Source organism: Gymnoscopelus microlampas (genome assembly GCF_963454915.1).
Source record: "Gymnoscopelus microlampas genome assembly, chromosome: 7".
NCBI lineage: Eukaryota > Metazoa > Chordata > Actinopteri > Myctophiformes > Myctophidae > Gymnoscopelus > Gymnoscopelus microlampas.
Window position 1 is genome coordinate 5255590 of NC_139944.1, and position 24458 is coordinate 5280047.

Consider the following 24458-nt stretch of genomic DNA (forward strand, 5'->3'; position numbering starts at 1 on the left):
CGTCACACAAAAATAGCAAAAATAGCTGTAAACTTGTATATCTGCTATTTTTGCTATAGCCTATTTGATTTTGTTTTTTAAGTGAAAGTGGTTAAGTCTATCAGTGGGTTTTATACATATTCATAAGAACAATGCTCTAAAAGAACAAATAACGCACATCCTCCGTTCCTTGGTGCTGAGCCACACTAATCTGCTGTTTGTCACAAATAAAAAACCTTTGGAGCATTCAGCAAGTGAGTTGCGAGCCCCGCTTTGTTCTTATGATTCTGTTCTTACAGTGTGGCTCAGCACCAAGGAACGGAGGATGTGCGTTATTTGTTCTTTGAATTTTATACATATTCAACCAATGAAAAGAAGAGCGTGTGACTAGATAATAATTACACTGGATCCATCGGAACACAGGTTTTTTTTTTTTTGTTGGGCGGTGTAGCCGCCCCTATAAGTGGGGTTGGGACACCTCATTAGTACACCCTTCGCTGTACTGTGATTGACTCATAATTAGTACACCCCTAGGTGTACTGTGATTGGCTGACTCTATTGGCTGACTCTATTCAGCACTGTGATTGGCTAGCGAGACACATGATGAAATGAATAACCTATAAATAGGACTATGCGCTTAAAAAAAAAAAACTTTTTTTTTAAGTGAGCTTCCATCACTGTGATGACCACTGTGATGACCACACCGCCCACTTCACACTGGGTGTGATTTTTTTCATTTCAGTAACAGTTTTGGACATACAAGGTTTCCATCTGACAGCGATGATGGAGGAGAGAACAACAACGTGGGTTAGGCCCCCCCCCGGCCCCCCCATCTAGAAGCCCACCAGGTAGCTGCGGGCCTGCGTCAGGCGCTTGAGGCGGCTCTGCAGAGAGGCCCTCTTGCTGGCGATGTCGACGTCTTCCTTAAGCAGGACCTCCACGTTGTCCTTGTCCTGCAGCATCTGCATCATCTGCATCTGCAGCTGAGAGGCGCACTCCTGCAGCATGAAGTAGAGGATCACCATGGGGATCTGGTCCGACAGGCGCTGCCTGGCAATCTGGAGGGTGCAGAGACCAGAAGACAAGCGGACAGTGAGTGATGCCAATGATCAGACCTGTGACACACCAGTGCATATGGGGTTCTCTCTGATTCTTTTGACCTCTTTCGGTAAATTAATAACTTAAAACTTACATTAAAATAAGACTTGAGGTGCAACATCATCTCCTGCAGTGTGGCATGCTTATCTGAGGAGTAAATGGTGGTCCTTCTCTCAGGGTTGACGTGGTTGAAGACGTGTAACTCTTTCTCTTCCTCTTTATCCTCCCCCGTTTCCTTCTTCATTTGGATCAAACTTTGGCTGTAGGTTCTGTCCTGTGTGTAAACGATCATCTCCATTTTGAACTGGGTCCTGATGGTGGACTCTGCAGAGGTCTGCCTCTCCTGCTTAATGGCTTCGATCTTTGTCTGGAAAACAAACCAACTTTAAGTGATTCTGTCGACATGGGAAAAAATAATACAGGGGGGAAACAGTGAAGAAGATGACTATCACGCAACTATCACATATAAAGCATACGATTTAGTATGATCTGGTTTGTTGTTCAGTGGTTACCTTGGCTGTCTTCACGAGGTGAGGAAATCCATCAAAGCTATCATGAGCCAGGTGGTGGAATACCTTCCTAACAGCATCTAGAGGCGACAACAATACAACAGATCAGCTTTTAATTCCCGACACAGTACTTTGTATAGAAAAAAGAAAGAAAGAAAGAAATCACAAAAACTAATATTATTTCTTGTGCTTGTGCCATCAAACATGTAGCTTTTCTTTTAATGTGCATTTAATGTGCATTTAACATTAATGTGCCTTCTACTTGGTGAGTTGATTGTGCAGGGAGGCCAGTTTAACTAGCGAAGGGCCACGTCCTACTGTGTAAACTTATGTTATGAGTATTCATTAATCATTATACAACAGGTAGTTCCGACCAAGCAATCTGATTGGTTGAAATAGCTATCTAGCCGTGCTTCAAACCAGCATGATAGCACGGGCCTAATCACATTAATAAATCACTCCGCACTGCAGTCCGCACCTGATTAGACCATATATGGCACAGCTGTGCTGTGACGTCACGCTGTTCCACGGTAGGAAAACAAACAGATGAAAACAAACAGCACGGCGAAAATAGCCGATCTACAAGTTCACAACGCGTAGCCAGGTATCGCACAGCGAAAATAGCCGATCTACAAGTTCACAACGCGTCGCCAGCTTGTAGATCAGTTATTTTGGCCACGTGACACGGTCGTACGACGGAGCTTATAGCCCACTGGAGTTCATTCCACTGCGCAAGCATTGATAGCTCAGCTGTGTTGATGAGACGGTGCCTCAAAGCGCTGCTACAGGGACTATTTAATGTCTCAGTCAAAAACTCTTCTCTTTACAGGGAAACGGATAATAGCGAAACATTTTTATTATGAATTGCCCCACAATATGAATACATTTGGATGTGTTTTGTTGGTAACTGTTGTATAATCGCAATATTACACTCGAGGGTGTGCTTTACCTACATTATTGGCACTTCAGTGATGCTCGCGGAACTCGGCTTCGCCTCGTTCCTGACCGCATCACTGGCGTGCCAATAATGACGGTAAAGCACACCCTCTCGTGTAATATTGCTTAATTATATACCTCCTACATCCCTAAGTCTCTTGACTGCTGGTTCCTCCATCTTTTTGATCTGGTCCTTCACCATCACCTCAAAGGTTTTGAAGTTGATGAACCCGGGCAGTTCTCTTCCACGGTACTTCTCTTCATATTCAGCCACCTCTGTCTCGATCCACTCGTGAACTGTAACACATTGACATGCATTTAAATGTTCTGTTCATGTGTCCAGATCTTTGTGGGCAGAACCCAACCAGCACTGAATAGTAACACTCACAGTTCTCTCCTGAGCGGTCCAGGTGCTCCTGCCAACTCTGAAACTCTTTTCTGAGCATGGGGAAGACATTGAGGTCTTCGCTACATTTTAGCTCCTCTCCCTTAGTCAGATTGATGGCATCCTGACTGAACGCCGTCACTTTCTAGAAAACAAATGAAAATAAAATGTATTATAATTATCAAAACCATTATCTATCTATACATTAGGAAAAAGTCCCAGTTTCCGACGCCACTGATTTCATTGTTTCGGTATCAACACAACAACAACATATCACATGTCACTACAACACTAGCCACAACGTGCGCGATTCATTTGTGCTGGTCAGGCTACTAGAGCCCCGTGCGCGGCTAGGGGGCAGGGCGCCCGCAGTACTATACATTGTATTTACAGTCAGGTGACTTTGAACACATTTGAAAGTAATTTAAATGATACATTATCATTCCTTTATCTCTTTCTACCAATTAAGTTGTTATTATGCCAACTGCTGACTCCTACAATTTGTGATGTCAAGGTCGGGAAGACGTTACATATGCAGCGGTACAGCGACAGAGATCTCCCTCCCCGCTCGGCTTCCGACCCGTGAACATGGCCAATTGTGTTTGTTGGAGCGCCCGACCAATCCAGATGAACCGTGGAGGATTCGAACCCCCAGGGTGCATCTGAGGTCCTTATTCTAATCTGACCTATCTCCTACAACCTAGCTCCTACAGGAAGTTGAAGTCGGTCTGCCATTTTGCTAGTGTCAAGTCTCTTATGCCTGCTCGAAAGACATAGAATATAGGATTAGGAAGCATCACTGAGGAGGTAGGACGTAGGAAACCCAAGTGCTTGGTCTCCACGTGGGCAGGAACACAGAATCTCTGCGCCACCCGGACGCCCCTAATTAATATTTATCTTAATTACGTGGCATTCGTGAAAGCCTACAGATATACATGAAGAATATTAAGGTGGAGGGAGCTACAGATCAGAGAGACACTCAAGGTTCAGAGTTGCATCACATGAAGGGACTCACATTAATGAGGAAGCTAAGTCTCTCAGAAGGGTCAGATGGGGGTCCGGTACCACATCTCTCCAGCTCTGCATGGGTCTGTGCCAACTTCTCCTCTATTTGCTCCTCCAGTCGAGGCAGGGATTTCTGAGACAACAACAAAGGGGACAGCAACGGTCAGCTTCCGAGACCTAAATACAGCATGCACGTTAATGTGTGTACAGTATGCTGTGATTATCAGTCTATATATCAAAACGTTGCAGGGAATTAATAAGAAGGATTCACTTGAATATGATTCACGAGCTCCAGAGTGAGTTTCTCAGCCAGTTTAGGAATGGTGGCATGGCCCTCCTCATAAAGACAGCTGTAGAAAGAAACACTGATCACATACGGTACCACAACCTGTACAGCAAGAACCTTAAAACAGGTAGGGTAAGAAAATGATGTTACTGTCGTGCAGAAACCTTGTAATTTCCATGTTAATTTGTTTTAAATTGTTTCCCCCTTTTTCATAAATGAATGCCCTACTTCATCATACAACAGTGTAAAACAAAAGTAGCAAAAATAGCTGATCTACAAGCTCACAACGTGTGACATTGCGACACGTACGTTGTGAGCTTGTAGTTCAGCTTTTTTTTTTCGATTTAAAACAAATTTAAATGAGTGAAAGTGGTTAAGAGTGTCTGGGTTTTATCAATATTGAAACAATGAAAAGTATTGAGAAGAGCTTGTGACTAAATAATAACTACATTGGATCCATTTGAACACAGGTTCGTTTTTGTTCAGTTTCCTGAAAAGTAACGAAAAGTTTCCACTCGACAGAGACGACAAGGAAAGCATTGTGATAGGTAAGAGAAAGGCAGCTACCGGAAGTGCTCGTGTTCTTTGAAAAAGTCCCTCTCTGTCTCCGAGGCCTCCCTCAGAGACACTTTCTCTGTGATTTCCTTTTGACCCCGACACCTGAATCAGAATCAGAATTGACTTTATTATTGGCACATGAAAGGCTTACAGGTGTTTTTTGTGCTTGTACTTGTTTTTTTTTAGAAAGAGATAGAACATAAGAGGGAGTGTGTGGCAGGGGGCATGGAGATCCAAGGGGAAAAAGAACAAAAAATCTAACACTTTCAAAAAAGGAAAACATATCGAGGAGGAATCTAAGATATATACATTACATTTGTAGATTGTGCTATGTGTAGATATTATACACACAATCCAGCTCGTACAGTATGCACATGAGGTTAGACATACGGTGGATAATCATATCAGCAGGTATGTAGGCTACATGATAGTACACATTACTGTGCAAAGACAGAATCAGCACATTAATCACCTGACGATCATGTAGCCCTTCGCCAAGGGGAAGACCTCGTTGTGAACAATGTCCACCGCTGTCTCCTCTGTGCCTTTGTCAACCAAGTCAGGTTTGGTGAGGATGCCTGTATACCCAGAGTGTAAGGGAGAGAGAGGCCTGTGCTTACTAGAGAACAAATGTCTGTGTTTCCTAAAACCCAAAGAGACATTTTATCAAATGTGAGCAGCAAAACCTATTTATTATTTACCTAAAGTTCTTTGGCCTTCGGGGTCTACATCCTTTGCCATCTGCAACGCCTCGGTCGTTGCTATATCCACGTTGCACGGAACAACTACCAAGTTTATGGTTTCTTGTTTTTTAATGAACGTCCTTATCAGTCTCTTTATCTGAAAATAAACATTCCTGTGTGTCATTTTGATAAACCTGTCTTTGTATTTGGACCAGCTCTGATCTAAAGGACCACTTCACCCATTTTCAACCTATCTTTATATAATTGGTCCTCAGTAATGCGCATTATATCATGGCACCATTTCTGTCTGCAGTGCACATCCCATGTCTCAGAGGAGGGCTGTGGACAGTCCAGAATCCTACCTACCAGTGACATCATCAGCAAGATTTGAAACTTGTATTTTGTATTAATGTAAGAAAAAGGGCTTCTATTTCAGTGTGCTAACTTTCCAGGAAGATAAAGGCACTCGTTTCTATTAGCTTGGTAGGCAGATTTCTGAACTGTCCACAGTTCAATAGGCTCTATGCGGGGTAATGTCTGCATTCCGACATCTCGCCACTCCGACTAGTGGCTTCCGCGTGCGGTTAGGGTTAGGGTTAGGGTTAGGTATAGGGTTTGTTAACGTCGGAAAGGCGACGTGTCGGAAAGGCGACATGTAACCGCTCTATGCACAGCAGCCATATTGTGAAGACATTCACAGGTGTTGCCAATGATACTAATGAAGGCTCTGTTCCATTCTTGGTCAAACAGAGTCAGGGTGCTGATTTTGTGCATGTTGGCTCACAGGAGCCAACTGAACTGGCTACACCAGTGGGTCTAAAGTTGGGGTCCAGGACCCTCATGGGCTTCCAAATGGCCCCTTGCGGGTGTACGGGTCCATTTGGTTCCATTTGTACACTCTCAGAATTATGGGGGTCGTGGAAACCACTGTGCTACACTAAATGGAACAGAGCCTTCATTAGTATCATTGGTAACACCTGTGAAGGAAGTGATAATATGGCTGCTGTGCATAGAGCCTATTGTCACTTTTCTAAACACTCAAAGCAATGTTGAAATGGGTGTATGACGATAAGGTTGAAATGCTCCTTTAACCTTTCTAATTATTATTTATAGAATATATATTTATAATAAATGCCCTTCTTAACCACTTAAACCCTATATAGCTCCACATACTTCGTTGACCGGGGTCCCCCAGAAGCCTGCTTCTCGATTAATCGAATTACATGAGCAAGATGAAATGGGTTACTGGTTCTAAATATCTAATGTAGCAGTAAGCTGAGCTGCAGAAGCATACCTGCTCCCCAATGTTCTCGGGTTGTCCCTTCACAGCCACCCTGGCAATGCCAGGCAGGTCTATGAGAGTGAGGTCTGGAACATCAGGAGAGACGATCTCCAGACTGATGAGATCCTCACTGATCCCCACTCCAATTCCTGCTAGCTTATCCTGGGCTAATAGAGAGATAATATGATATATGATGTTTAAGACAATAGTAAAAGAACAACAATGTAAAAAAAAAAAGTTTGCCAGACAACAGGGAGGGGAACATCTCAATCCAAAGTGAGCCCACCTTCACGGATTTTATTCTCCACATCTGTGGGGTCTTCTATCTCTTCCTCATGGTCCTGGTAACTTATCTTCCCATACCACTTCTCTCCATCTCTCCCTCTCTTCATCTTCAGCTCAAGAGGACATCTTGTCACAATACCTTAATGGGAAGGAGTTAAGAGTTGGAAAAAGGTCACATGCTTTACATAAAACTGAAGGAAATAAAATCAAATAGAACAAAAACATGACGCGTGCGAAAAAGGCTGTTTCACAAAAGCAATAACCATTCATATAGAGTAGGCTATTATATAAAATGAAGTGCAGTAATAAATAAAGCACTAGGAAATCACTGAGGGGAAAAATCACTCTATGCTAAGGCATTTCAAGTAGCCTACGTTTTAAGAAGTGACTTAAAAAGAAAAAGACTTGAATGAGCTCCACAGGCAGGTCGTTCCAGAGTCCTGGCCCCTGACAGTAAAGGCATGGTCACCCTTCAGCCTCAGGCTGCGCACAGGCTCTTAAGGGGTTAAAGGTATATTTCACGTTCAAAAACAATTTGGGTCATTTTATCGTCAACTCAGGCGTGTGTGAGCCCCCCAGACAGTTTTTAAGTTGCTTGATTCAGTATTTAGATATTTGATATTCATTTTATCAGACACGCCCCCTTCCTATACATTATAACTCAATTTTGAACATGTTAGATTCATCAAAAACACCCGAGGGGGGCGTGTTTTTCGATTACTTTTTCCATTTTTATTTATTTTTTATTGTATTAAAAAAAAATTATTTAAAAAAGTTATATTAATAACATTTAAGTGAAATATCCCTTTCAGTGATATTGTGTATTGTATAAAACATAACGTGTGTGCGTGCGTGCGTGCGTGTGTCTGTCTTGAGTAGCTAATCTCCTGTAGTTGGGCCGTTTGCAGCACACTCCCTGGGCACACACACTCCCTGGGCACACACACTCCCTGGATGCCAGAGCAGAACCTCTGCCCCGAATTTTTCAGATTGGCCTGTTATAGCGCAACCAGGAGGCCGATTCTTGCCAAACAATTTTTTTGACAGTAGTACCCCTGCAGATTTTTTCCAAACATCACGCAAATCGGTACACAGTATCTCTATAGTCTTTAAACGAAAACGGTCTTTCAGATTTTTCATATTCCATCCTGATTGGCTAAGATTGGCTTCCACATTTTGCAGGAGTGCTCCGTTTTGAACAAAATGCCTCAAATCATGAACACAGCATTTGATTTCCATGAAATTTTGCACACACTTTCCCACTATAGGAAGGACATTTTCAAATCAGCCCCATGGTGGCGCTGTAACAGGCCAATTCGTGTTTTTACCTATAACTGCACCGATCTGCGTAAAACTTTGAGTTTGTATGCACACTCCCTAAAGGGCTAGGAAGAACCTTTGACCAGCATTTTTCACATCTGTCTTTTATAGCGCCACCAGGAGGAGGCCGACTTATGTAAAACATTTATTTTATATTACGCCTTCAGATTTTATTAAAAATTCAGGCAAATCGGTATGATCTCATGTGATCAAGACAGATCTGTTTGTTTTTTTCATATTCCATCCTGATTGGCTAAGATTGCTTGCTTGGCCCGTTTTGAACAAAATGCCGCAAATCATGAACGCAGCTCTAATTGCCGAAACTTTGCACTCACATTTGCACTACGTTGAGGAACACATGCCACCCTCTTCACATTGCCCTATTATAGCGCCACCAGGAGGCAATTTTTTGCAACAAAAAAAAATATACTCTACAAATTGTGTCCAAAAATGACACACATCGGTACACATTATCTCTATAGCAGGGGTCTTCAACGTTTTCAGGCCAAGGACCCCCTAGCTGAGAGAGAGAGATGAAGCAGGGACCCCCTCTATATTGTATAAAATTGCGTTTCAGATTTTAAAAAAAATGTGTTTACTTCGTCTGCTCTTTCTTCCCTCTTCACCAAACCTCTTTGCCAAAAAATAGCAGATCCACAAGCTCACAACGCCTCGCAGCACGAGGCGTTGTGAGCTTGTAGATCTGCTATTTTTTTGGCTAAAGTTTTCCTCAGAAAAAGGGATGCTAGGGTTCAAGTGGTTAAGGTAAAAAAAATAAAACATCACACAAAGATTTGGCGGACCCCCTGTAGTAACTCTGAGGACCCCCTAGGGGTCCCGGACCCCCTGTTGAAGACCCCTGCTCTATAGTCAAGTGACTATAAAATTCCGAACATTGCTGGCCCACAATAACCACCTGACCTGGCGGAGACCTGTGCTCCGAGGAGCACTTGTTCTAGTTTGTAGTGCAAAGACTGTATAAGGGGGGTCATTTACCACTTCCTCTGGGTAAAGCCACTCCGGACAGCGCCTCCAGCACAGAACTCTTCCCGGAGCTTTGGTCTCCAATCACGGCGATGGCTGGAAGCGCCAGGTCCTTCTCCACACCCAGGGAGCGAAGAGAATCAATGAGGTCTATGCAGGGACGCACCTTCTCCTCGAAATGATCGTTTAGGATGTTCATGATGATCGACGGTTTATTGGTTATAATTATAAAGAATGATCAATCTATTAAAAACACCTCTACGAATTGATCATCACAGATGCACAACAGCAATGGAACACTTCTGTGGGTTACACGCCGTTTAAATAAGCTTCCAAAGTTTCAGTTTCGTTTCTCTGGATTTCACTGGAACAGTTTTATTGAAACTTAATTGGCATGACTCATGTCTTGTCAGGGAGAAAAGAAAGCTAAAACTACGATGCTTCTGCTGCTTCCATTAAATAGCCCAGTCAATTTTTTTTAACTCTATGGGTAAGCCTACAGACTAAAATAACGATGTGTGTGTGTGTGTGTGTGTGTGTGTGTGTGTGTGTGTGTGTGTGTGTGTGTGTGTGAAATAATATCAGATTAAGAATTTATAGGCATTTAGCACATGCTCCTATCCAGAGTGACAAGTATCAGAGCTGACATGAACCCAGGTCCCATAAATACATGTAATACATTAATAAGTGCTTAAAGTAGGCCGTAATCTACATTAAGATACCAGATAATCTAGCTAATATAGGCCTACTTATCATCTCTATGGACAAGAAAATACGAACACATGTGAACAAACTTGAACTACTTGTGCACTTTCTGGATTGTGTGAATTTGAATTATGAATAAGTTATTCACAATCACTGAATCAATCAATCAATAAATCGGGCACTTGAAACCAATCCAGAAACTAAGATTCTAATAGCTTCTATCTAATAATCCTTCATTGTCTGGTCTAGCAGATGACAGGCAACTGTATGTTGATGGTGCTGTGATAGAATTTATATTGAGAACAGATGCCACCTGGTGGTGTATTCATGGCTACTGCAATATCTTTGCTCCATTCAACCATCCCTAGTGTGAAACCTTGGGCCACGGGCACACCACTGTCTGTGAAACAGGTGACATTTCAAGGAGAAGTATTTGCTATATGGATTCATTGTATATATCATTGTTTAACTCCAATCACTGGAGACGACTGCTACAGAAGACATGAGAATGATGAGAGAGGATACAACAGCAAAGACTGCACAGCATCAGTATCAATAACTGTAGTAGAATGTGACACCAGATTGACACATTGTGAGCTTGAAATCTGCCATTTTCGGTGCACGGGTGGCACAGCACCGGTGTGCAACCTTTTCAATGTAATTTGGCAATGGAGGGTTTTTCGTCAACGATAAAGGGTATAAATACTACCATGTGGCAATAACCGTTTGAATGGTAGGCCTTGCGTCTTGAGTAAACCATTTCTGTCTCATGTAGCCTTTTGAAGACATATGATCAGGGTCTAATTTGTTGTTAGATTTCAAACAGCAACACTGAAGCTACACAGCAAAATCATTAACTGAATGTGTAAAATGTAGTCAGTCATAACATTAACTTTTTTACACTTTATATTGTCACAGGAAGTGGACACTTTATATTGCCTTGAGGTCTACAATGCAGGCATTAACTACTTAAACCCCAGCATCCTTATTGTGGGGAAAGCTTTCGCAGAAAATAGCAGATTGAGATTGGCTATTCTCAGAGAATGCTTTCCCCACAAGAACAGAAAATACACTAGTATAGAGCCCTGAGGTACTCCGGTCAACCATAGGGTTTAAGTGGTTAAAGGACGACTTCACCACTTTTCAACATATCTTCATATAATAGGTCCTCACTAATGCTCATGATAGAATGGTACAATTCTTTTCTAATCAGTCTGTGTCTCAGAGGAGGGCTGTAGACAGTTCAGAAACCCGTCTACCAGTGACATCATCGATGGGGAATCCAAGATAATAGAAACTGCAGGCTTTGTATTCCTGGAAAGTTGCAATGCAATAATAGATCCCATTCTTCTTGCCTTAATAAAAATCTGAATATGAAAATTGTAATATTTTGGGGGGGAAAATCCTGCCTAACGATGATGTCACTGGTAGACAGGTTTCTGGACTGTCCACAGCCTTCCTATGAGACACAGACCAAGTAGAAAAAAAATGTATAATTTTATCATGAGCATTAGTGAGGACCTATTATATGAAGATATGTTGAGAAGTGGTGAAGTCGTCCTTTAACAGCGCTGCGGTTGAGAGACTGTCCATGGATTTACAGCAAAATATAACCTACCTCCAGACTGAAATGTTCAAAAAGGTCTAGTCCCAATCTGTGAAACAAAGTCACCCCGCACTCCAGTTTTACTTTTACACATTTTATAGATGTGTGTGCAGGATCATGTCTTCTCTGACAACGTGAAGTCTGGAAATCAATTCCCTAAAAACACCAGCGTTTCACAAATAATGTAATTGTACCATGAGAATGGCATAGCTTACAACTTACACACAAAACAAGCACATTAGTATGCATTAACTTTATTCAGAAAAAAAATACACATGACATGATATAAAAACAAACGGACAAAAATTAATCATTTAAAAAAGGTCCTGATTTGTTACATGGAGTTCTGCCACACATTCATTCGCCATTCTCCATGGGGGCTTCCTGGTTGTTTTCATCACTGTCCGATTTCTCATCATCTAGGAAATGGAACACAAAACATTAATAGCAAGGCATATAATAGGTCATACTATCGTTACATCATAACAATTATTACTTAAACCAAGAAAGCAGAACTCCACTTCCCCATTACTTTAACCGAAAAAGCTAAATTCCACTTTCTTGGCTAAAGTAATGGGAAATCATAACTTAAACCAAGAAAGCAGAACTCCACTTCCCCATTACTTTAACCGAAAAAGCTAAATTCCACTTTCTTGGTTAAAGTAATGGGAAATCATAACTTAAACCAAGAAAGTTCACATTCATTGAATTTACATTTCCCTGTAATCTCTAGCTACCATTAACGGACCGCACCTGAGGACAATGACACGCAGCCATAAACATCTGTATCAATGTTACATCACATGATGTAAAACTTCTATTAATAGCGGAGTCTGTCATTGTCTAATACTAACAAACAAATCAAATATATGCTTAGATATTGTTTTTTATTTCCCCATCAGACTTAAAAATACCGTCTGAAAATTGTATACCTACAGCAAATGTGCAGTACATTTAACTTAAGACCATAATTACCCTGAATTTATTTAACAAACTTTTAACACTTTTTAAGGGCCCGCAGGAACCCTTGTATCATTATGAGAGCATGGATGATTGTGAACTGGTTTTGTCACTGAACTGTGGATTGGTGTGCATTTGAAATAGCAGCAGGAATGGAGAACAAGCATCTGAAGAGCAAAGCCCATTTCCACATTAATAGTTAGTTTAGCTCTGCCTCATCCGTGTTGGAATCATAATTGCAGTATTCCAAGTAGCAGTCGGGTCGGAACACAACCAATGAAACTTGAGACACAGCGATTACCTTTTAATTACCTTTTCTCACTTGTGTCACAGTATGCCAAAATTATAATGATATTGGGGGGCCGAGCAGTCAAAGAGACAACTTTCTTAACTGAATTCCTGCCAATCACGCATAAATGCGATCTATTAAATAGCGCACTTGGCCGCCAAGATTGCATAAATGCGTTCTATTGAAAAATTAAAAAAATTGAAAAAAATATGATTTTTCGAAGATTTAGACTCCCATCCACTTCCTTGTTAACTCAAAACCAAAATTCTGTATCTCGGCTCCTGAGTACTTTTTTAATTTCAATGAAAAATCTCTGGCAGACAACAGCAAAAAATCTGAAATAACTCTGGCAGGTGAAGTGTTAAAATCTCTGGAAAAGTGAAAATATTTGGATTCCAAAATAACATTCGCGTATAACATCGTCAAGCTAGGCTTGTAAATTCCTGCAGGTCCCCAAGCCAGACAGAATTGATAGATTTAGTGCAGATCTGCACAAAGTGAATAATGTCCCAAAACCAGACCTGTTTCCACTGCCTGGAATGGACTATATTAGATTAGATTCAACATTGTCACTGCACAAAGTACTAAATGATATGTAGCTTAGCATCCAAACAGAAAGTGCAAAATAGTGAATTGACCAAGTCACTTCTGCAAAATGTGATGGTAAATTAAATTAACCCATTAAGACCTGGAACGCATCTGTGTCACTGTAGCTTTCTTTGGCTATTCAAAAATAGCAGATATACAAGCTCATAGCGCGGCACTCGGTGCCGTGCTATGAGCTTGTAGATCTGCTATTTTTGAAAAAAAAATGTTTTCGATTTTTCCCCCCCCAAAAACTGTGGATTTTTTTAAATTATCGCCTCAGGTCTTAAAGGGTTAAATAAGGGTTCGTGGCTACTCGTCACCCAGTGGGTGTCCTAGTCCTACCGACACCAGGATCAAAATTTCTCCTTCTTTCTTTGGAGAGAGGCAGCCCATTTCCAACCCACTACAGATGCGCTAGTTACAGTATATATTAACATCTGTCCTCCACACAGATTGGTCATTTATATGGCTAAAATAATGTTTTATTCATTGAAATAAGTTCCAAACTGCGGCTTTAACCCATTGAAACCGTGAACGCATCCGTGTCATTTTAGATTTTAGCTACAGCATACACCAACAAAAGTTTCAGAAAACTCTAGATTTAGAACAGTGGTTTAAAACAGTGCTTCTCAAAAAATAGCAGATATGCAAGCTCACAGCGAGCTTGTACATCTGCTATTTTTGAAAAATCATGCAAGTGTTTGATTTTTTTTAAAGGGTTAAGGAACCCTCCCACTCCCCTTGTATGTGGTTGTGTGTTCTGCTTTGGACACTTTGCAAAAAAAAAAATAGAAAATGGCCTTAGGACGGGGTTGGGTCTGGTGTTGGTGACTGGATTATTGAGTTCAAGGCTTTTTTACATGCAAATATTTACATATTAAAAAAAGTCACAAGGACTTCATCACAACAAATTGAACATGAAAGTCTCACGGTCATTTGATGCAACTTCTACAATAACGGACATTGAAAACAGTTGTTGTGTACCACTTCAATGGCACATAATAATACTAATGCAGTAGCAGATTTACATGCACACAAGAAAATCACAATGCTTTTCTTTATTTGTTGTATTTTCAGGTTATGCACTTTGTGCATGCTTTTTGGCCACTAATCAGATTCCCCCTAAACCTCTCCAAAAATATATTTTGACACAATGCACACATGAATTTGATTATGGTCTATAAAGCTACTGAGATTAAGGCAAACAGTTTGAGTAAGAAGCTTCCATAACTCTGCTGCGTTTCTGTAATACTCCCATTTTATGTAAAGATGCAGACTTAATCATGCGGATGGATATTGTGTTGCCGTATACTCACTCTCCAATGTCTGTTGTAGTTCCTGGATGGTACTCAGGAGTACATGGAACTGTTTCTTCCTCAACTCCAACTGAATGGGGAAAAGAGAGAGAGAAAATATGAAACTAATCATATTTACCAGCTTAACCCATTAAAACCTGAGGCGATTCTTAAAAAAAATCTAAATCCTAACAGTTTTTTGAAAAAAATGTAAAAAATATTTTTTCACGATTTTTCAAAAATAGCAGATCTACAAGCTCGTAGCGCGGCACTCGGTGCCGCGCTATGAGCTTGTATATCTGCTATTTTTGAATAGCCAAAGAAATCTTAAGTGACACAGATGCGTTCCAGGTCTAAATGGTTTAACACCAACTTAACTAGTTGGACTTGAAGGGAAACACACGCATTTGGCCCTACCTTCGCATCCACATTCTCTTTGATGTTGGAAAGCTGCTGAAGTTCCTTATCAAGTGCCTCCAGCTGCCTGTGGGGAGAACAAAATCAAACAAGAAGTTCAGGCATCATTCCTAAAAGAAATGTCCAAAACCCATCCCATCTGGCGGCGGTAAACTCACTTTAGTGTTTCATGTCGATCTGGGTGCTGCTGAATAACCTTGGCCAGAGCGTCATATTCTGGAAAAGAGAGGTATTCATTACAATTTAATCACCTAATGAAAATATTAGTGCGTGGTGCCACCACTGTAACAGTGAACTGTAAAGCACTGTAAATTATTTCATTCAGAACTTTGCACAGTAGGGTTGGGCAATATCAATATTGTGATATGAGACTAGATTATCGTAGGGCTGTCACGATTGTGACATTTTACTTGACGATTAATTGTCACTCAAATAATAGCGATTTAATTGTGTTTGTGTTGTTGAACATTGCGGAACATTATGAATAAAACTTACATTTCTGTTTGGCTTTTAGGCTTCGTAAACTAAAGTTGCACAGGTCAGATATGACAAATAATTTACATATTTAATAACTCTATAATTTCAGAAAAAACATTAATAGTAGAAATAGCCGATCTACAAGCTCAAAGCGCATGGCATTTCAACACGTTTTGAGCTTGTCAATCTAATATTTCCACTATTTTTCAAAATATGGAAATGATGACAATTATGCAAAACAAATTGCGATTATCTCAAGAGATTGTGATTAGGCGATTATGTAATAACTGTGACAGGCCTAGATTATCGTCTGGAATGATTCAAATTGTGATATGGCATAAGTGTTGTCTTTTCCTGGATTTCAAAGCTGCGTTACCGTAAAGTAATTGAATTAACTTATCTGTCAGTTCTATTATGTGCCTTTACCACTTGGTTATTATATAGGCACTACTACTGGATATGAATCAAATTCTGTGTAGACAGTCATCCCCAAATATCGATAGAGGTTGTTGTGAAGCTGCCATGCTCGCCTTACCTTGCCGATTCTTTCGTATTCTTTTTGCCCTCTGAATCTCCTTCTTGCATTCTGATATCTTGTCGTGTGCAGATGTGATGTTTTCTTCTATAGCGCGTGAACAGAAGGTGGTGAGAACTTTACATTGTGTTTAAAGGCAAGCACACATCAACTTCTCCATATTCATTGACACAGGATAATTACAATTCATTCAAGTACACGTTTCAATTGAGTTCTAAATGAGGTGTGTGTGTGTGTGTGTGTGTGTGTGTGTGTGTGTGTGTGTGTGTGTGTGTGTGTATGTGTGTGTATGTGTGTGTGTGTGTGTGTGTGTGTGTGTGTGTGTGTAAAGTCAAACTATATAGACGAGTTAACCCACCTATATTTGTGTATATTTTTTCGTAATTCTCCATTTCGCGAAGGTTCATGTCATAAACCATCAATGTCTTCCCCATGGAGAACTCACACTGGGCTAACGTGCCGAGCATCCTCTGGTATTGCGTGAACCTGCACATACATAAACACATGATACAAATCGTCAGTGTTCATTTATCCATTTGTAACTCCAAGACACAGGCTCACCAAGATTGAATCTGGTTTCATCTGGATTTACAGCTTTCCCCAGTCCGCACTGTATATATATATATATACACAATACATTCACAACACAAATTTGTAGAACAGCCGCCTTTATGTGCGAGTTTTGAGTCAATCAAAAACAACGATTTATACCCTCTGACAAAAGCTGCTGAATGGCATAGCACAAATTAACCCATTTAGACCTGAGGCCGATTCTAAAAAACGTCTAAATCCTGATGTGAAGTTTTCTGAAAAACTCCAATATTTATTCAAAAAATTACAAAACAATGATGTTGCTATATACTGTACATAGCAACAAGAACCCCAAAAGGGATTCCCGGCTTGAAAGGTATAGTTACGTAATGGGGTTCCAGGTCTCAATGGGTTAAGATAGGAATGGACTCGACCGCATTGCTGATTTGCTGCATATCAAATGGTCCATTGTGAACTGTAACCTGTGAGTACTTTAGCCTACTACTAGGCTACTTTTTAATCCACCGTTAATGAGACAAGACAGGTTTTGAGATTGAGATCGGGAAGTGAGTTGGGGTGACACCAAGAGACAGAAGACATACTGCATGCGAAATGAGAAGATAATACTTTCTTTCCCATAATAAAACGGAAAATGTATGCCTCCTCCTTAACAACTGTGTGGTCTGTTATCACGAAGCTGTTGGTAAAGTTAATTCGACCACTACAGCCTCCTCCTATCGTGTGTGTCACATTCTTGCTAAACACAAGCAATCATTTCGGATGATGGCGACATATTAAAAGGAGGCATACAAGCTTTCAAGACTTTCTGGAGCAGTTCAACCATGCAGGATAGCGTTGCTGTCAGGTGGAAACCTTGTATATCCAAAACGGTTACTTTTCACAAAACATAAAAATTATGTGGGGTGGGAGCGGATAGTTACAGGAGGGCTTTTGTTTTGCATTTCTCTGTGTATGCATGGATGTATTGTCGTATTGGTCTGTTTGCTGTACTCTTTGTATATTTTTGGACAAGGACCCCCTCGAAAACGAGATGATACATCTCAAGGGGTTTATCCTTTCAATAAAAGGTGCATTAGAAACACCACAAAAGTGCACAAATAGCTTTTGCGCTACAAGCTTTTACAAAAACAAACAAAAAGGTTGAAATACGGAAATATGAGGTTTCTGCCCGACAGCAACGATATGAACCATGTAGCACATCAGACACCATGGCACGTTAGGAGGACTATGTGGTTCTTTCTGCTAATATCATTGGCCGCTCGTTTTGTATGTCTGCGAGAAAAAACGAAGTATTAACCCATTAAAACCTGAGGCGATTCTTAAAAATGTTTTCTAAATCCTAACAATACATTTTCAAGATTTTTCAAAAACAGCAGATATACAAGCTCATAGCGCGGCACTCGGTGCCGCGCTATGAGCTTGTATATCGGCTATTTTCGAATAGCCAAAGGAATCTAAAGTGACACAGATGCGTTCCAGGTCTTCATGGGTTAAAGCAGGGATGGGATGGGTATGAAAATGACATGTCACGATTATTGTGGCAAACATTGTTGTGCTTAGCGATATTATCGCGATCATGAAAATATGCTTAACCCATTTTGGGGCGAGAACCGGTATTTGTAACTATACGTTTCAGGACGGGAACTCCTGTTGCTATGTACAGTATATAGCAACATTACATTTTTTAGAAAACGTAGATCAGGATTTAGAAGGCGTTTTTAGAATCGGCCTCAGGTCTAAAATGCGTTCAAACTTAAAATGACACTTTTGTTAACCACTTGAACGCCCAGAAGCCCCATTCTGGGGGGAAATCGAGTTGTGTAGAGCATGGGGTCTTCAACAGGGGGTCCGGGACCCCTAGGGGGTCCTCAGAGCTACTATAGGGGGGTCCGCCAAATATTTGTGTGAGAGGATTTTATTTTTTTTACATTAACCACTTGAACCCTAGCATCCCTATTCTGAGGGGAACATTAGCCGAAAATAGCCGATCTACAAGCTCACAACGCCTCGCAGCGCGAGGCGTTGTGAGCTTGTAGGTCGGCTATTTTTTGGCAAAGAGGTATAGGTGTAGAGGGAAAAATATATATATATTTTTTTAAAAATCGAAATCACAATTTCATACAATATAGAGGGGGTCCCTGCTTCATCTCTCTCTCAGCTAGGGGGTCCTTGGGCTGAAAACGTTGAAGGTCCGTTTTTATCAAGTATAGAGGGTTTAAGTGGGACTGAATTTGCAGCTCAACAAAAGCTGGAGGAGGACAATTTGACGATACATTTAAACCTCCGCGATACCATTATTGTGAGCGTATTTTTTTCATCACGATAAACAATAATAGCGATTCAAAGGGTCTCCAATGTTTACCCTTCCTCCGGGGTCCCGGGCGAGTTGCACCATTTGGTGAAGCTCTTCAGGAGGACATTGATGCGTCGGTCGTCCCCAGCTCCATCGCCGTCGATGAGGAGACGCTTTCTGATCACTTCATCTAGACAAAGAGGGAGAACAACGAATGACTTCCACCTCCTCGACAGAAGGTGAACAAAGCGATGGAAATCAAATAAAAGGCAAACAGGTACGGTCGTACAGGAAGAGGGGGCTCTTAACCCATTAAGACCTGGAATTGGGTCATTTTTAGATTTGAGCTAAAAAGCATTATTTTACACTTTGGGCTATTCAAAAATAGCAGATATACAAGCTCATAGCGCGGCACCGAGTGCTATGAGCTTGTAGATCTGCTATTTTTGAAAATTTGTGAAAATGTGTGCAAATCTTTGAATATATATATTTTTAAAGCGAACATTTTTAACTCAAATATTTGCTTCCCCCTGGAACAAAATAGTTTGAGATGGGGGTTGGCGGCCAAATACATATAATTTTTGGGGGTCCTTGACATGAAAAGGTTTGAGCACCACTTATATAGAAACATACGTTTTTTTCAGAATACTGTTGGGATTTAGAAGACATTTATAGAATCAGCTTCAGGTCTTAATGGGTTAAAACAGCATGGGCACCTCAATGTTAAATTGGCTACTTTTTCCTAATAATTTGGAAAATGTCCTGAAGTCATGTGAAGTGAACATGGTGTGAACATGCACACACAGTACATCATTATCAGACCTACATTTACCCTCCAACTTCTTGTTTATGCCCATAATTACTGGCTAGCCACAGGTTTGGTAGCCATGTTGTAGCAACTGTAGAAATAGTACGCCTTAAACGTCAAATGTGCAAATAATCAGTGGTGTAAACTAAAGTAACTAAGTAGATTCTTAAGTACTGTACTTAAGTACAATTTGTAGGTATTTTTACTGAAGTGTTTCCAATTTTCTGTACTTTTACTCCTACTCCACTACATCTCAGAGGCAAATATACTTTAGTTTTTACTCCACTACAATTATTTTAAAACTTGACTTACTAGTTACTTTGTAGATTTTGATTATTATTATTACAAAACATACATTAACCACTTCAGCTATATATATATATATATATATATATATATATATATATATCCCCTCACAATGACTCACACATTGTGAGCTTGTAGATCTGCTATTTCAAAAGATTTGTATACATTTGAAACCGTGTGAAATGCAAGCATAACGAGTACTTTCTACTTATAGTACTAAAAGCACATGTTGCTACCAATACTTTTGTACTTTTACCCAAGCACATTTTGAATTCCAGACTTTTACTTGTAACAGAGTGTTTCTAAATTGCAGTATTGATACTTTTACTTAAGTAAAACACGCGAGTACTTTTTCCACCACTGGCAATAATATTTAGGTGCTCACTCCTACCCCTGCTAGGCTAACGTTAGCCACCTAGCATCATGGTCACTTTAGCTTTAGCTAAACGTTCGTTAAAACCCTCATAATGTGTCTCTGCTTCGTGTATCGTCCACAGTGTGCTCAACGTGACCCTCGTCACGTTTCTCTACAGACAGTTAAGGATGAAACCATAATAAATCCACCATAATGTCTCTTACCGTCTGTCACGGCTCCCATGGTTTAGTCTGCAGCAACAACAAAGCAGCAATGCACGTAAAAGATAAACAGTGTTGCCAGGTTTTGCGAGAGAAACAAGCAGCCATGTCTAGGACAACAAGCCCAAAAGAAGCGGCCACATGAGCGCTTTGAATACAGCAGATCTACAAGCTCACAACGCGTAGTGATGGGACGAGTTGTGAGCTTGTAGATCTGCTGTTTAATTTTTTATTTTTTTTGAAAAATGTGGAATATTTTATTGAAACATTTCAACAACACAAATCTGGTAAGGCGATCCCTGGCACAAAACATGTATGACATTCTGTGTAGGGTGTATCTGTCTGTCTGTCTCTTATATGTCATGATTTGTGTGCATGGGGATCTCATCTTAAACAAGCTCAGTGCTTAATGAGTCTTCCAGTTTAGTAGACCTTGTATTGTGAATTTGTACTTCCATGTACTGATGTTCTCATCATGTCTTACTAAATAAAGTACATCAATCAATCAATCAATCAATCAATCAATCAATCAATCAAACAGCTCTCAGGGCTTTGAGGAAGCCCTCAGAGTGAGAGGTTCTTAATGGAGCTAGGTTTAAACAACATTAAGAAACAAGCCCAAATAAGCAGCTACGCGTCACTTAGACTTACTTACTTACTTTACTTAGAAACAAGCCCAAAAAAACACAACCCGCAACTATCAATATTTACAAGCAACTTTACAGAAAAAGAAGCCCAAAGTTGCTTATAATAAGCCCACATGGCAACACTGAAAATAAACTTTATTGAAACAACCATAGAGTTAACAGGAAGTTCTTCTTCTTCTTCTTCTTCTTTGGTGTTAATATTGAACGTTTGTAAACCAGCTATTACGGGCATTACCGCCGCCAACTGGACAACAAAACAAAACAAAACAAAACAACCAGTGGTGGAAGAAGTAGGCCTACTCACATAGTTACTTTTTTTTTTCAATAGTATTTTTATTGATTTTTCTTTTTTTACACAAAGACAAAACAAGACAAGACAAGACAAACAGCTCAGCTCAGACACGTTATAAAAGGACAAGGACACTGATACAAATATAGATTAAACATACATTGGACCAAAAGATAACAAAATATATATATACATGATTGGTGCTTGACATTACACAGATGGGTGAGTAACTACCCCAAGAACAAAAAATAAAATAAAAATCAGTACAAGAAATATAGATCACAGTACAAACATCCACAGCGGAAAAGATGAAAATAAAAGACAAAAATAAAAAATAAACAGGCAAGGATTTAGACATTATACATCAAGGTCAGCGGAATCACTCCTGTTAAGGAACCCTATCGTTAAAGTCCCATATCTTATAAAAAGTATCTGTTGTGGAACGTAGGAGGCAGGTCAAAAATTCCAATGGCATGCATGCACTGCATGATTATTTTGTGCCAATCTTTCTTTGTTGGTGGTTTCTCATTAATCCAAGACAACAGAATATTTTTCCTCGCAGCATAGGTTAACAGATTAAACAAGCGTCTATGAAATTTGTCAATAATCTTTTTATCAGGAAGTCCCAGAATCAAACACATAGGGTCAGGTTCAAACTCCATATCGAAAATCACATTCAACTGCTGCACAACACCCAGCCAATAATGTTCGATCTTATGACATGACCATATACAGTGAATAGTCTCCCTCTTCAATCTTACATTTAAGACAGAGATGTGATAGATTAGGGTTCATTTTATGGCGAAGGCTAGGGGTGATCTGTAATCGGTGTATGGTTCTTAACTGAACCGACCAGGCTCTATTGCATATAGAGAGTTTCTTTGCATTTACAAATATTTCATCCCAAACTTCGTCAGCAATTTCAACCCCGAGATCTCTCTCCCATTTCCTTTTAGTATCCAGGGTGTTAACAGTCGTATTGGATCTTAACAGGCCATAGAGAATGCTAATAAAACCCTTTGTAAAATCCATTGTCAATGCCCTTTCAATTGGAGAGGTGCCTATATGTTAGTTGATAGTGTTGTGCGCCTGAGAATGAAATCCCTCACCTGTAAAAATCTAAAAAAATTGTTGCGAGATAGACCATATTACTCACATAGTTACTTAAGTAAAAGTATCAATACTGCAATGTAGAAATACTTTGTTACAAGTAAATGTTCGGAATTCAAAATGTACTTGAGTAAAGGTACAAAAGTATCGTTATCAAAATATACTTAAAGTACCAAAAGTAGAGAGTACTCCGAACAGCAGAATGTCCCATTTCACCAGTTTTGTGTAAAATGTATTTAAAAAATCCTTTGAAAATATAACAGATCTACAAGCTTGTGAGCTATTTTCAAATGGCTGAAATGTATATAGGGCTGAAGTGGTTAATGTATGTTTATGTAATAATAAGCAAAATCTGCAAAGTAACTACTAACTAAAGTTTAAAATAATTGTAGTGGGGTAAAAGTACAATATTTGCCTCTGAGACGTAGTGGAGTAGAAGTAAAAGTACTGAAAATTGGAAATACTCAAGTAAAGTAAAAAATAAACATTTCACTTAAGTACAGTGCTTGAGTAAATGTACTTACTTTTCACTGAATACAACTATATTGGGTTAATTTGTTTAAATAAACATAATAATAAACAACAGGAAGATGGCATCGTGGCCCCTCCTCTATCTAACTCAGTGGTTCTCAAAGTGGGGCCTGGGGAGTGGGGACCCCCAGGGGTCCTCGAGGGGGTTCCAGGTGGTCCCCAGATAAAAAATAAAAAAAAATAGTATCAAAATCACTTTAACCATTTTAACCCCTATATACATACAAGTATTTCAATGATTTTATACTTTTACTTCTACTCCACTAGCCTACATCTCAGAGGGAAAATGTTGTACTTTTTACCCCACTGCAATTATTAGAAAACTTGAGTTAGCCTACTAGTTACTTTGTAGATTTTGATTATTATTACAAAACATACATTAACATAAATTAACCTCTTCAGCCCTATTTAAACTTTGGCTATTTGAAAAAAGCCGATCTACAAGCTCACAACATGTCGCATCGTGACGCGTCGTGAACTTGTAGATCTGCTATTTTCAAAAGAGTTTGAGGCCGATTATGAGACCTGTGAAATGGGACATTCTGCATAATGGGTACTTTTACTGTTGGTACTTAAAGTATATTTTAATAAATTTGTACTTTTAGTCAAGCAAATTTTGAATTCTGGACTTTTACTTGTAACAGAGTATTTCCACATTACACTATTGATACTTTTATTTAAGTAAAAAATGTGAGTGAAAGGAATACTAAAACGCTCGCCCCAAAACACAGTCGCCCCAGGGGATATCCGGCGGTATTCACTTGGTATTCGTAAACGTAACCTCAGTAAAACTTTTTTTTTTCAACATTTCTCCCAGTACCCATGCCTAAGCTTGTAATCCTGGGCGCTACTCTCCCTCTGCCAGCCTGGGGAGAGCCCTGAACTGAGCTCATGCTTCCTTCAATGCATGAGGAAAAGCAGACTGCTTTTTATCACCTGACAGGGGGGAGCTTCCCCGGTTAGACGTAACGCGTGGAAGGAACACGTTATTCCAGCCAGTTCCTTTCCCCTCCATCAGTTGTCCATCCAAAAGGGGTATAGGGACATAGGGACTTATGTGTTGTATAAGTATTTGTGATGAGGCCTATGAACGAGATTTTTTTAGACTGACCGATTTCTGTGTGGCACCATTGTCCCCCTATTTAACTGTCCCTAATGTTTACA

General features: G+C 40.0%; 2 protein-coding genes across 3 annotated transcripts; both read right to left on the bottom strand.

Moving 5' to 3' along the window:
* Positions 1 to 812: 812 nt before the first annotated feature.
* LOC311049011 (interferon-induced GTP-binding protein Mx3-like) lies at positions 813 to 9580 on the bottom strand (the record flags this gene model as incomplete). 2 transcript variants are annotated; one of them, XM_084062433.1, is made up of 13 exons in its annotated part: positions 9323 to 9580; positions 7008 to 7145; positions 6734 to 6888; positions 5458 to 5596; positions 5229 to 5334; positions 4766 to 4858; positions 4184 to 4262; positions 3923 to 4045; positions 2911 to 3052; positions 2661 to 2819; positions 1590 to 1666; positions 1172 to 1444; positions 813 to 1037 (listed from the first exon to the last, which is right to left on the bottom strand). In XM_084062433.1, the coding sequence occupies exons 1-13, from the start codon at positions 9507 to 9509 to the stop codon at positions 813 to 815; spliced, it is 1896 nt and encodes a 631-aa protein (XP_083918559.1). In that variant the 5' UTR covers positions 9510 to 9580. The 2 variants fall into 2 exon arrangements, with proteins under 2 accessions (XP_083918559.1, XP_083918560.1); XM_084062434.1 differs by having other exon boundaries at positions 9477 to 9563.
* Positions 9581 to 11859: 2279 nt separating this feature from the next.
* Positions 11860 to 20782, bottom strand: thoc7 (THO complex 7). The gene is made up of 8 exons (XM_084062016.1): positions 20721 to 20782; positions 19097 to 19217; positions 16541 to 16668; positions 16183 to 16269; positions 15329 to 15386; positions 15171 to 15237; positions 14775 to 14844; positions 11860 to 12040 (listed from the first exon to the last, which is right to left on the bottom strand). Exons 1-8 carry the CDS (start codon positions 20737 to 20739, stop codon positions 11979 to 11981), a joined length of 612 nt encoding a protein of 203 aa, XP_083918142.1. The 5' UTR covers positions 20740 to 20782; the 3' UTR covers positions 11860 to 11978.
* Between the last annotated feature and the right edge of the window lie 3676 nt (positions 20783 to 24458).

What these genes read in the sequence shown, in the direction of transcription:
- thoc7 (XM_084062016.1), bottom strand. An exon ending in GATCGACATGAAACACTAAA is followed by an intron (nt 15,238 to 15,328) that starts GTGAGTTTACCG and finishes TTCTCCCCACAG; the next exon opens with GCAGCTGGAGGCACTTGATA. An exon ending in AAGAGAATGTGGATGCGAAG is followed by an intron (nt 14,845 to 15,170) that starts GTAGGGCCAAAT and finishes TTCCCCATTCAG; the next exon opens with TTGGAGTTGAGGAAGAAACA.